At 44.0% G+C, this 12,514-nt stretch overlaps 2 protein-coding genes across 3 annotated transcripts in view; both read left to right on the forward strand.

Annotated features, from left to right (window-relative positions):
• cd68 (CD68 molecule) overlaps window positions 1–12,514 on the forward strand; it is a 55,187-nt gene extending 42,673 nt beyond the window's left edge. Inside the window, exon 7 of the mRNA XM_056259300.1 lies at window positions 12,339–12,514. The gene's annotated coding sequence lies outside the window, so the exon portion shown is untranslated. The remainder of the gene's footprint in view (window positions 1–12,338) is intronic.
• LOC130091417 (macrosialin-like) lies at window positions 1,362–12,332 on the forward strand. 2 transcript variants are annotated; one of them, XM_056259298.1, is made up of 6 exons: window positions 1,362–1,491; window positions 2,442–3,163; window positions 3,325–3,444; window positions 3,958–4,027; window positions 5,029–5,199; window positions 12,158–12,332. In XM_056259298.1, the coding sequence occupies exons 1-6, from the start codon at window positions 1,446–1,448 to the stop codon at window positions 12,301–12,303; spliced, it is 1,275 nt and encodes a 424-aa protein (XP_056115273.1). In that variant the 5' UTR covers window positions 1,362–1,445; the 3' UTR covers window positions 12,304–12,332. The 2 variants fall into 2 exon arrangements, with proteins under 2 accessions (XP_056115273.1, XP_056115274.1); XM_056259299.1 differs by having other exon boundaries at window positions 2,454–3,163.

Raw genomic sequence — 12,514 nt, forward strand, 5'->3', positions numbered from 1 at the left:
CTAAAAGACAATAATCGCACCACCTATTCGATATTCTATAATTAAATCAACTAATCGAATATTTGAAAATCGTGACTCATCCCTAATATTCTCAATATGGCGGCCCCCTTGAGGAAACCCATGTGAAATAATGCTGCCTTCATGTGCTTCATTCCTACTTTCCACTTTTAAAGTCGTTATTACAAGCTCATCACATTCAACTGATTTGTTGTTGGAAATAACAGGAATCATGGAGGACACCAGGTTTATTCTTGCTATTTTTGGAAAAATCCGAAATGATATTTAATGTCCCCTTCACTCCCTGCTGAAAACCCCTCCTGCTAAATCCAGCCTAGGCTGGTTGGTTGGTCTTAGCCGGTTTAAGTTGGAAGTAGCTGGTTTAAGCTTGTCTTCCAGCCTGGCCAAACTGGTGTTCAGCTGGTTTAAGCTGGTCTCCCGGCTTGACCAGCTAAGACCAGCTTGGTCAGCAAAAAAAAAAAAAAAAGCAAAACCCCTCTAAAACCAGCCAGGGAGACCTAAACTGGTTGTCTGGTTTTAGCTGTTTTTCCAGCAGGGCTGACAGTGACAATATGAATATCCACCATGCTATAGTCAAGATAGCTTGCCAAGGATTCTGGAATTTCAGTCAAATACGGGCTATTTACGCTGTACAATATGCTTTAAATGATCATTCATATATGTAAATGTGCATCACTTTAATTACATAACAAGGCGATATAGCTGTTGCAGAAAAAACGAATAAAGAATATCAGTCACAGCAGCAATCGTTCCCCCTCCGCCATGTTTAAAGTTTATGGCCTGACCAACCAGGGAGCTCCGAGCTTCCCAGTGGTAAATTCGACTTGAGAGGTCATTCGTGTCCAATTTTTACCTACTGTAGGAAACTAGTATTTACAATAATTCCGATAGCAGGTGAAGGCAGCATAAAAAAAGCTATACATAGCCTATGTGTCATGGGAATATATGTGGTTTTAATTATATTTTTTACAAAAACATTTTTAAACATAAAAATTCAAAAGAGAGGAAAAACAACTAAGACCTGCTTGGTTGCCACATAATAAGATTCTCAATAAATATCTGTATTAGGCTAAAGAATATTGCCACGATATAAATGTAGCCTATCATAAAAGCAGTTCTTCTAAATGTTTCAACAAGTAAAACCGACAGGAAGACAGAATCCCATATCGTCTGTTAATTTTCGTTTTCTCCAAAGAAAGCTAACAAGGTCACTTTATTACATTTCTGGGACGCTTGTCTCACGGACTGTGATTGGACAAACACTCAAAGCGAGTGTGGTAAAGAACTTCCTTTACTCTATCAGGGGTTTCGTTTCAGAGGAATAAGTGCACTGTGTTACAGGCTTTCGACACTAGTTTCTTGCTCTGCTTTACAGCTGACGATCCAGCCAGTTTTTGTGTCAGGTACATCTGAATAAAGGTGTAAAAATGAATCACGTATTATTATTGATCGCGGTTTTCATTGCTGCAACAGGTAAAGTACACTATTTTACATTATTACTTGCTTTGAAAGGAAATTATAAATTACACTGTGTGTCCACCATTAATTAAACACTGTGTGGTTTAGCCTAAGTAGTGGATTCTGCATTCTGGAACTTGAAAAAATACTAACATATGGTACTATATGTCCAATAAAGTGCAAGGCATAAAACTGACTGATTTCTTCAAAAAGGAAGTGACTGTGCTGCAACATACAAGTCAAGTACAAGTCCCTGCAGTCCAGAAAACTGTTACTGGGGTGGTACCCTTTCAAAAATACACCTTTGTACTTAAAGAGTGCATAGTACCTTAAAGGTACATGTTTGTACCAAAAGTGTACATATTATTTTGTAAATTAGAACCTTTTTAAAGGGGAGGGGGATTTAAGGTTTATTGGGACACTTTTACCCAGTCATCTCAATGGCAAAAAGTGACCCAATCAACTTAAATTCACCCCCTACAGTCCCAGTGACAGCTTTTGTACCATTTTTTCTGAGAGTGTACCTAACCCAAGTGCACATTTTTGTCTACTATTAAACAAACTTTCCCTAAAGCAAAGAAAGTGTCAGTTATTTTGTCAGCACTTTCTGTTATGCGGCTAATCTAAGGTTCACACATCACATGAAAGTGGCTGAAGTGAATTATCACATTTCCCTATTGGGAAATTCTAACGTTGTGTACTTGTGAGCGCGCACACTTGTTGGGTGGAAGTGAATGTATGTAAACACCATGTGCAAAACAGATGGAGGCTCTCTGTTGCGTATTTTTCTTGCTTCCTTCTCAAAAACGTTTACCTAGCTAAATGTTTTTTATATAGGTAATTATTATTATTTTTAAATTATGAATCTTTTGTTTTGTCACTGAATTCTTTTGGCAGATGTAGCTCATGCTTGGGAACAAATTTTCTCACAATTCTGCATCACAAGTCTACATCTTTTTCCTTAGCTCTCACCTCAGGTGAATATAGTTCAGCTTTTATGGTCAAACCGAACACAACAGCCCTCCACCCGAAGACAACAGCCCACCACCCGAAGACAACAGCCCACCACCCCCAGACAACAGCCCACCACCAGAAGACAACAGCCCACCACCCGAAGACAACATCCCACCACCCGAAGACAACTGCCCACCACCCGAAGACAACAGCCCACCACCCGAAGACAACAGCCCACCACCCGAAGACAACATCCCACCACCCGAAGACAACAGCCCACCACCCGAAGACAACAGCCCACCACCCGAAGACAACAGCCCACCACCAGAAGACAACATCCCACCACCCGAAGACAACAACCCACCACCCCAAGACAACAGCCCACCACCCAAAGACAACAGCCCACCACCCGAAGACAACAGCCCACCACCCGAAGACAACAGCCCACCACCCGAATACAACAACCCACCACCCAAAGACAACAGCCCACCACCCGAAGACAACAGCCCACCACCCAAAGACAACAGCCCACCACCCGAAGACAACAGCCCACCACCCGAAGACAACAGCCCACCACCCGAATACAACACCCCACCACCCGAAGACAACTGCCCCTCCAGCGCCAACGCCACCCACCAACATGACAAAGGGGAGTTATAATGTTACTGATGGAAAAGGCAATATCTGTATTCTGGCTGACTTGGAAATCGGGATCCGTGTGAACACCAGTGAGGTAAGATGCTTTCTGTTGTAATGATAGATCTACTGTACATCCAAATGCTATTTCTGCTTATTATATTTAACCGCTTGTATCCTTCACACTGTCTACCTTGTCATTTCTCCATATTCCATGTAAATATTATCCATTTTTCTGAAACATTTCTGTCTTTCTAGGTTAATGGCACATTCATTGTTCAGCCGAGCAAAACTACTTCCCGTGGACAATGTTCGGAGAAAACGGCTAATATCATTCTCAGTTTTGATGAAGGCAAATTTATCCTAAATTTTAAAAATGTAAGTCTGTTTATGGATTTTCAAATAAAACTATTCTAAACACTGTTGTCATGCATGATGAAATTGAATCAACAAAATAATTCATATACCTTTAGAAGATCTAGAAGATTCGATTACCATTGTAGTTAGTTTATATCAGGCTAGTGGACTTTTTTTGCAAAAATAATTGATGTATCTTTCAGTACAACCTGAGTTTGTGTGGTCTGAAAACAGAACTTTGAGGCACTTAAGGAGGAAGTATAAACGACTCTCACAAACAACGTGACCAATAAGCTCACAGGGAGGCACCAGGTGTTCTCAGCTGATTGATTATGATATGGTGACCCACATCATATCAGTATGATGCAGTTATGTAGATAATGTTTGTTACCCTGGTGGTTTATTGATTGTTACAGGATTGTTGTTGTGATTTGAAAATTGTTTGATGGTTTTATTAAACATTATGGTTCCTATTCTATTGTGTTTGTGTATTTTGGATAACATTCTAATGATCTTTTTCTCTGGACTTTACAGGATGAAACAAAACAAAAGGTCTATGTCGAGTTAGTGGAGTATGATTTGACCTATGCTTTCAAACGTGGAGGTAAATTCCCTGCCATATGACTGTACACTTTGCCTTGTAAAACACAAACAATAACACACATCCTCAATTTTCAACAATTTATTCCCAGGACTTTCAAACTGTTACCTGTAGTTACACCGTTTTCGTATTGGGCATCTAAACAAAGAGGTTAAATATTTACTTTAATAAATTATATATATATATATTTTTTACTCATTGGTTCCTCAAAAATCTACTGAAAACAGAATTCTTGTATGAAAATTATTTTAAAGTAATATAAATAGCCAAGCCTCAATAAAACAAATAAACATAGTGAAGAACACTTTCCCTGTGAAAACTTCATATGCATGAATGCATTTCATTTTGAATTCAAAATCAATTAGCCTGGGAAAACCCAGACAACTTCCGGCAAATTTAGATTTGCTCTGAAAGTTAGTCTGGCAAAGAGCTCATTCAAGCCCATTTCCAATCCGTCAAAATCGAGGCACCAATCAGAAACGTTGGGGCGGGCGTTACACGATGACGACAGCGCTGGGATTTTGAAGCAGATTTTGTAGCCTACATTACAAAGATGGATGCCGCCGTTGAACATCACTCGTTCGAATCCGCTATCGCGTCTGTTTTAAGCGATTTGAACGTTTCCTTTTTGTTAAAAACTGAGCAAAGAACAATATTCGGAGATGTTTCTCCGCCGCTCTGCATACGTCATCTCCTTCATCGCTCTGATTGGTTTTAGGTCTATCCGTGACGTCCGTTGGTGACGCCCCTCTGGAAATGATTTGTCTATGACGCTTTGCCAGACCATAACTCAGTTACAACTGAGAATGGTCTGGTTTTAACCAGGCTAAAAATCAATATGTCTTTGCAAAAAAACATGGACATTCGTTTTTATGTCAATGTGAATACATTTTCCCAATTTCAAACATGAGTGGTAGTGGAAGAGTTTTCACTATAATTATGACTGTTATTGTTACAATTTCGTATATGTTTGATCAAATTATTTTTTATTTTTGTCAACAAAGCATTGGGAAAATACACAGGGAAGAACGAGTCTCTTGAGCTGTTTTCCGCGGCTCCGGGTCACTCTTACTCCTGCAGTGCTGAGACCGTGTACATGGGGAACGGTGTGAGTCTAGATCTGACCAATTACAGACTTCAGGCCTTCAACATCAAAAACAAGGGATTTGGCACAAGTGAGTACAATCTTAAAAGTAAGATATGTTCCTGGATCAACATATTTTGTGTCATATTCCTAACTCAAAATCAGTATATTCATAATCAGCATATTCCAGATGAAGGTGAATAACACTGATGTAGAAGCACTGGTTGTAAGCCTAAACGTGACAAACTCAAATCTGATTGGTTGTTTGGAATATTGTTCCAGGATCAACAAAGATGGTGCACTTAGTGAAATCACGTTCACCATTATGCCCTACACACTTCGTAAAGCTTGTTTACAAAGATTGGTGCAAATGTGGGAATGCAAAGGAGCTGGTTAGACCGGCCAGATGACTCTAAACAACCAGTGCTAAGAAAAAGTAGGCCTGTTATAAAGTCCAAAGGCTACTGTAGCCTTCACGGGCCAGAATTGGAGGGTTTAACTCAAAACAATTCACCAGGCAGAGTTTCAATGCAACAAACTTAACTTTTATTCTTCAAAAAATGTGGGAGGGGGAAGGGGACAAAACTGTAACTCAGGTTTTCCTTCTTTCTTCGGTAGCTCCTTTTGGCATCAAATTTATATCTAAAGGGGAGGCAGAAGAAGTGTAGCGTTAGCAGATGTCATTCAGGCTACTCACGTCCTCCCCTAGGCCTCTATCTTCCAGTTCGTGGTTGGGTCAGGTCTGCACTCAGTGTGTGTTCACCTCCTTTGTTCTCTCTCCTACTGTGGCTGCTTAGCTTTCTCTTATGTGGCCGCTAATTGGCCCAACAGCTTGCAGCTGAGGTTCCCTGTCAGAGGGGGAAACTGTGCACACCTGTGTTGGAGCTATCCTTGGTCCTGAACCTCATTGTGCAGCCTCAACCTTGTGTCTTCCTCTGATGGTGCTCTCCATGGTGCTGTAGGTGATTGTGCTGTGTTGTGAGGGCCATGTTTCCTTCTGGCTACCACATACCCCCTTTTCCAGCTCCAAGCTTCCGCTTGGAGTGTACGTCCCAGAGGAGTCATGCCTCCTAGACATGGCATCTGCATTCGCATGAGAGTTCCCAGCCCGGTGTTCCACTGTCCTGCAAGTGAAGAAACCAGCGAGTGATTCGTGCATTTTTCCCTTTGTTTTGAGACATCCATTTCAGCGGGGCATGATCAGTTACTAAGACAAATTTTCGGCCAAACTAGTAATACCTCAATTTCTCAATAGCTCATTTGAGCGCCAAACATTCCTTTTCAATTGTGGCATAATTCTTCTCAGGGGGCAGTAGCTTACGACTAATAAACATGACTGGGTGCTCCATACCATCCTGCAACTGAGATAGGACGGCTCCAATCCCTACCTCCGAGGCGTCTGTTTGTAGAACAAAGGGTTTGTTGAAGTTTGGGGCTTGCAGGATGGGCTCGCAACAGAGGGATTGCTTTAGTGCGGCGAAGGCCTGCTCTGGTTCTCTTGTCCACTTTACCTGATTTGGGAGGTATTTGCGAGTCAATTTAGTTAGGGGGGCTGCTTTTGTGGCAAAGCCAGGGATGAATGTTCGGTAGTAGCCAACTAGCCCGAGAAAGGTTCTTAACTGTTTCTTGGTTTGAGGCCGGGGCCAGGTGAGTATGGAATCAATTTTCTTAGATTGGGGCTTCACATTTCCCCTCCCAACAGTGTACCCTAGATAGTTGGCCTCTTCCTGGGCGAGTGAACACTTGCTGGGGTTTGCCGTGAGAGCCGCTGACCTTAATGCCTGTAAGACAGCCTCTAAGTGGTGGAGATGTTCTTCCCAAGTCTTGTCATGGACAACGATGTCGTCCAGATAGGCGGCAGCGTATTGCTGGTGGGGACGGAGGACTCTATCCATGAGTCTTTGAAATGTGGCTGGTGCCCCATGGACCCCAAAAGGAAGAACTCGGTATTGAAAGGCTCCCTCAGGAGTGGAGAAGGCGGTTTTTGGTTTTGCTTGAGGGGTTAGAGGTACTTGCCAGTACCCATTTGTCAAGTCCAGGGTTGTGATGAAACGTGCGGGGCCCAACCGTTCAATCAGCTCATCTATTCTTGGCACAGGGTAAATGTCAAATTGTGAAATCTCATTCAATTTTCTGTAATCATTGCAGAATCGTGTGCTTCCATCTGGTTTTGGGACTAAGACGATGGGACTTGACCAAGCACTTTGGGACTCTTCGATCACTCCTAACTCAAGCATTTTCTTTACCTCCTTCTGGATGGCTTCCCTTTAAGCTTCTGGAATCCTGTAAGGTCGAATTCTAACAACCTTCCCAGGTTCTGTTACTATATCATGGGCTATAAGAGAGGTCTGTCCCGGGAGATCAGAGAAGACATCACGGTTCCGCCACAAAAGCTCTCGTAACTCCTGCTTTTGTCTAGGGGAGAGCTGGTTACCCGTCTTCACGTCTGGGGTTACAGGGGAGAGGACACTGGCTGTGAGTACATCGCTTGGCGGGGCAATCGGTTCACGCCACGGTTTCAAGAGGTTTATATGGTAGATTTGTTGGCCCTTCCTTCGCCGGGTTGGCGTACTCTGTAGTTGACTGGGCCTGTCTGTTCTATAACTTCATAGGGTCCCAACCACCTGGGCAGGAATTTGCATTCGTTGGATGGGATTAGAACTAGTACCTTTTCTCCAGGGTAAAATTCTCTAATCTGTGCCCCTCTGTTGTATATCCTGGCCTGCTGTTGTTGGGCCTGCTGTATGTGCTCCTTTACGATGGGCCAGACCTTCGTCATTCGGTCGTGCACCTGTTCAACATGCTCAATGATGGTGCGGTGGGGTGATGGCTGCTGTTCCCAACTCTCTTTGGCGAGATCCAGCATCCCTCGAGGTCGTCGTCCATAGAGGAGTTCAAAGGGTGAGAAACCAGTGGAACTCTGTGGGACTTCTCGAACAGAGAACAAGACATATGGTAAGAGCTGATCCCAATTTTTCCCATCAACATCAATTACTTTCTTTAACATTTGTTTAAGGGTTTTGTTAAACCTTTCTACCAGCCCATCAGTCTGGGGGTGGAATATGGAGGTTCTGAGTTGCTTTACATTCATTTGTCGGCAGGTCTCTTTCATCACGGTAGACATGGAGCACGAGCCTTGGTCCGTAAGGATTTCGTCTGCTATCCCCACCCAGCTGAAGAGTTGGACCAGTTCTCTGGCCACAGCCTTTGAGGTGGCTGACCGGAGAGGTATCGCTTCTGGGAACCGGGTAGCGTAGTCAAGGATGACTAGAATATATCTGTGTCCCCGGTTGGATTTTGGCAGGGGTCCCAACAATGTCCAGCGCAATCCTGCTGAACGGGGTCTCAATGATCAGTAAAGGAATAAGGGGATTTCGATATGTTACCTTGGGGCTGTGGAGCTGACATTCAGCACAGTGACGACAATAGTCTTCAACCGCCTTCTTGACGCCGGGCCAATAGAAACAGGTGATGATTCTTTCGTAGGTTTTTTCCACCCCCAAATGGCCTCCCAGCAGGTGAGTGTGGGCTAAATACAACACTTTAGAGGCATACGGCTTGGGGACCAACAACTGCTCTACAATTTCACCCCTTTGCTGATCCACTCTATACAACAATTTATTCTTGATCATGAAATGTGGGTACGTGAGTCTACTCACCCCGTCTTGTAGCTGCGCCTCAACTACCTGCACAGTCCCCCAGGCTTGGCTCAGTGCCGGGTCTTGTAGTTGAGCAGTGCCGAACCGTCCCAGCCTTCCTCCCTGGAGGGTTTCTGCTGGGGGAAATTCAGAAAATACTTCATGGGATTCTATGTCGTCAAGTATCTGTACACCTTCAGGATCTTCTGATGCAGTGGCAGTGGGGTCGGAACCGTCTTCCATACCTTGATCATAATTGGTGGGCTCTTCAGGGCTGGTTGCTTCTGTGTCTGTGGCCCCTGCAGTGGTTAGCGACGGGCGGTGATTGGATAGACGGTCTCTTCGTCTGCGTCGAGTAGGTCTTTTTCCTTCTGCAGTTCGGTCTGTCCAGTAGGCCGAAAACGCTTGACAGTTTCGGCCGAGCAGGACAGGGACTGGCAAGTGATCCACAACCCCTGCTCGTATTTTAAACTGCCCTCGGGGGGTAACCATGCTTAGCAGTGGGGTAGTTTCTGGAGTCCCCATGAATGCAGGACACAGATATCTCTCTTCCCCTGAAGGGCCCTGCAAACCTTGGTTGAATCAGTGTCACCATGCTCCCCGAGTCTATAAGGGCTTCTGTGTCCCTGCCCCCAATCTTAAGAGGGACCCTAGGGGCCGCTACGCCCTCATGGGCCCAGCAGGTTGTGAGGAAATGGCATTGGAGCCTTGATGATTCTGAGGTACTGACCGTGGGCATGAGTTCCTCTCTGCCTGGGCAATCCCGAGCCAGGTGTCCTTCCCTTCCACATGTGAAACATCGGAACGGTACAGGATCTCGTGGAGGCCTCTCATCTCTCCAGTTTCCTTGGGCTTTTGGTGGCCTTGGTGACCGCTTCGGGGTACTTCTTAGGAGGCTCTTGCCTCGGTTTCCAAGAGGGGTTTTTATTTGTTTCTGTTTTCAACAAGTTCACAGTCACCTGGTGGTTTTCTAGGAGTGCAATTAAAGCCTCCACATTTTGTGGTCCTTGTTGAGCCACATATTTTTTTGCATCGCCAGGCAGGCCACGTGTGCACCGATCAATCCCTATTCTTTCCACAGCAGGTGGTCCATCCCCTTCCTCTAGCCAGCTTCTCAACATGCGGGATAGCGTGATCACTTGTGCGCGTGCTGGAAGAGATGCCTGGTATTCCCAGCAATGGACGCGCTGGGCCTTGGCAGGCAGGCTGAATCCATATTGGGCGAGAATTGCTCTCTTGACCACGTCATAATTGGTTGCCTCAGGAACGGTGAGGTCACAGCAGGCCTTTTGTGCTTCCCCGGTCAGCAGAGGGAGTATCAGGTTCGCCCAGTCTGCCCTGGGCCATCTCTCTCTTTGGGCCGTTTTTTCAAAGAGATCGAGGTAGGTTTCAACATCATCTTCTCTAGTCATTTTGGTCAGGTAATCTTGGGGTCTCCTACCGTGTGCCTCAGTCCTTCGGCAGAGCTCGGTGACTGCTGCGTTCAGTGTGGTCTGAGCCTGCAGAATGGCGGTCAGGGCCTCCTCCATTTTCTTATTGTTTTTCGTCTGCCCAGTCTGAATCCAGTGCGAGGTTCAACTTGCCCGCATTCTACACCATATGTAGCCTTCACGGGCCAGAATTGGAGGGTTTAACTCAAAACAATTCACCAGGCAGAGTTTCAATGCAACAAACGTAACTTTTATTTTTCAAAAAATGTGGGAGGGCCAAGGGGACAAAACTGTAACTCAGGTTTTCCTTCTTTCTTCGGTAGCTCCTTTTGGCATCAAATTTATATCTAAAGGGGAGGCAGAAGAAGTGTAGCGTTAGCAGATGTCATTCAGGCTACTCACGTCCTCCCCTAGGCCTCTATCTTCCAGTTCGTGGTTGGGTCAGGTCTGCACTCAGTGTGTGTTCACCTCCTTTGTTCTCTCTCCTACTGTGGCTGCTTAGCTTTCTCTTATGTGGCCGCTAATTGGCCCAACAGCTTGCAGCTGAGGTTCCCTGTCAGAGGGGGAAACTGTGCACACCTGTGTTGGAGCTATCCTTGGTCCTGAACCTCATTGTGCAGCCTCAACCTTGTGTCATCCTCTGATGGTGCTCTCCATGGTGCTGCAGGTTATTGTGCTGTGTTGTGAGGGCCATGTTTCCTTCTGGCTACCAGACTACCTAACATATTATTAACCAATGTGGATGCATGTTTTTTTTTAAAGGGGTGGTTGATTATGATTTCACTTTTCTAACTTTAGTTAGTGTGTAATGTTGCTGTTTGAGCATAAACAACAACTGCAAAGTTACAACGGTCAAAGTTCAAAGCAAAGGAAGATATTTTAAGGACTACAATAAACAGCTGGTAGGGACTACACAACATTCCTCCCGGATTAGTGACATCACCAAGCCTAAAATTTACATAAACCCTGCCCCTGGGAACATGCAGTCCATGTTGAGAAGAGGAAGAGTTGTTGTAGTAGAGCACATTTGAGTTTGCTCAAGCTGTCGCATCCGTCTTTTCACATGCAATACAGTACGTAAACACAAATGCAATAGCATGTCACTCTGTAGGCATCTTATAACAGTTTCCACACAAGTGATTTATATAGATTATCATGACAAAATATGCTAATCAATGACTTGAAGACAGTTAACTCCACATCAGCTACATAAATTTGTCAACTAACCATTCAGAAACGTCCTGTTGCATTCTGCATGTTGTTGCATTCTGCATGTTGTCACTTCTTCTTGAGTCTCTCCATCATTGTCTGACTCCAGTTTAAACATTAAAGGCAGAACAGTTTCTGACAATTTAGTGCTTGTCTGCGTGAGGTAATCGTAGCTGCTAACAACACACACACGTTTTTGAAGCTCCGCCCTCTGTGCCGGGAGCAGCAGCTCATTTGCATTTAAAGGAACACACACGAAAGTCACTTTTTACTGACCTTCAAAAGGGGACAACTTTAACATGCTGTAAAAAAATGATCTGTAGGGTTATTCAGCTAAAACTTCACATACACACTCTGGGAACAACATACTTATTTTACTGTATAAGGGGCATTATACCCTTTAAATCATATGAAAATCAGCTACTTTTTTAAATAGCTTTTTTAATATTTGACATGACAATTTAAAAGTCATGCAAATTAAATTATCTGTAATACAACTGTAAATAAGCAATCGTGTCTGCAATTTTGGCCACCCGTTTAAGTATTATGTATATTTGTATCTACTAAATTATTGCTATTTTAAGACTGGAAAACACTACACAACTTTTGCCGAGATTTACAGTTTGGATGAGTCGACGCTATAGGTGCCGAAAGTCAGAGCCAGTCTTCAGATTTGAGTTGACAGATTTGACAGAAAATTGCATAGTGTAAAATGATCACAGACTTTTGTTTCTTTCAAGTTCACTGTGCCCTATTTGTGTTTGTCCAACAGATGATCTATGCATGGCTGATAAACCGGACTACCGTATTCCCATCGCTGTGGGCATAATCCTCATCATTCTCATCGTCATTGTAGTCATTGCTTATCTTATCAGCAGAAAATGGAGAAGTAATGGGTACCAGTCACTAGAGGCCTAAAAGTCCTGATTTATACCAGCGATTCCGGTTTACAGGAGATTTAATGCTGTTATGTACGTCTTAAGTGAATGTTACTCATATCAATGATGAACATGGATGGCTTAGGATCTGTCCAAACAATGTTTACTATTCAGAGACGGTATGTCACATCCTAACACAAGCTGCAACCATACAAACAAATGGCTAAACTACTGCATGCCTTATTAGCCTA

This window comes from Rhinichthys klamathensis, unplaced genomic scaffold (assembly GCF_029890125.1).
Source record: "Rhinichthys klamathensis goyatoka isolate OS25496 unplaced genomic scaffold, OSU_Roscu_1.1 h1tg000165l_1, whole genome shotgun sequence".
Lineage (NCBI taxonomy): Eukaryota > Metazoa > Chordata > Actinopteri > Cypriniformes > Leuciscidae > Rhinichthys > Rhinichthys klamathensis.

Bases quoted from the DNA above. Each gene is read 5' to 3' on its own strand.
- LOC130091417 (XM_056259298.1), top strand. From the start codon at position 1,446: ATGAATCACGTATTATTATTGATCGCGGTTTTCATTGCTGCAACAG. The intron at 3,164-3,324 runs GTAAGATGCTTT...CTGTCTTTCTAG, and splicing joins TCCGTGTGAACACCAGTGAG to GTTAATGGCACATTCATTGT. The intron at 5,200-12,157 runs GTGAGTACAATC...TTTGTCCAACAG, and splicing joins AAACAAGGGATTTGGCACAA to ATGATCTATGCATGGCTGAT.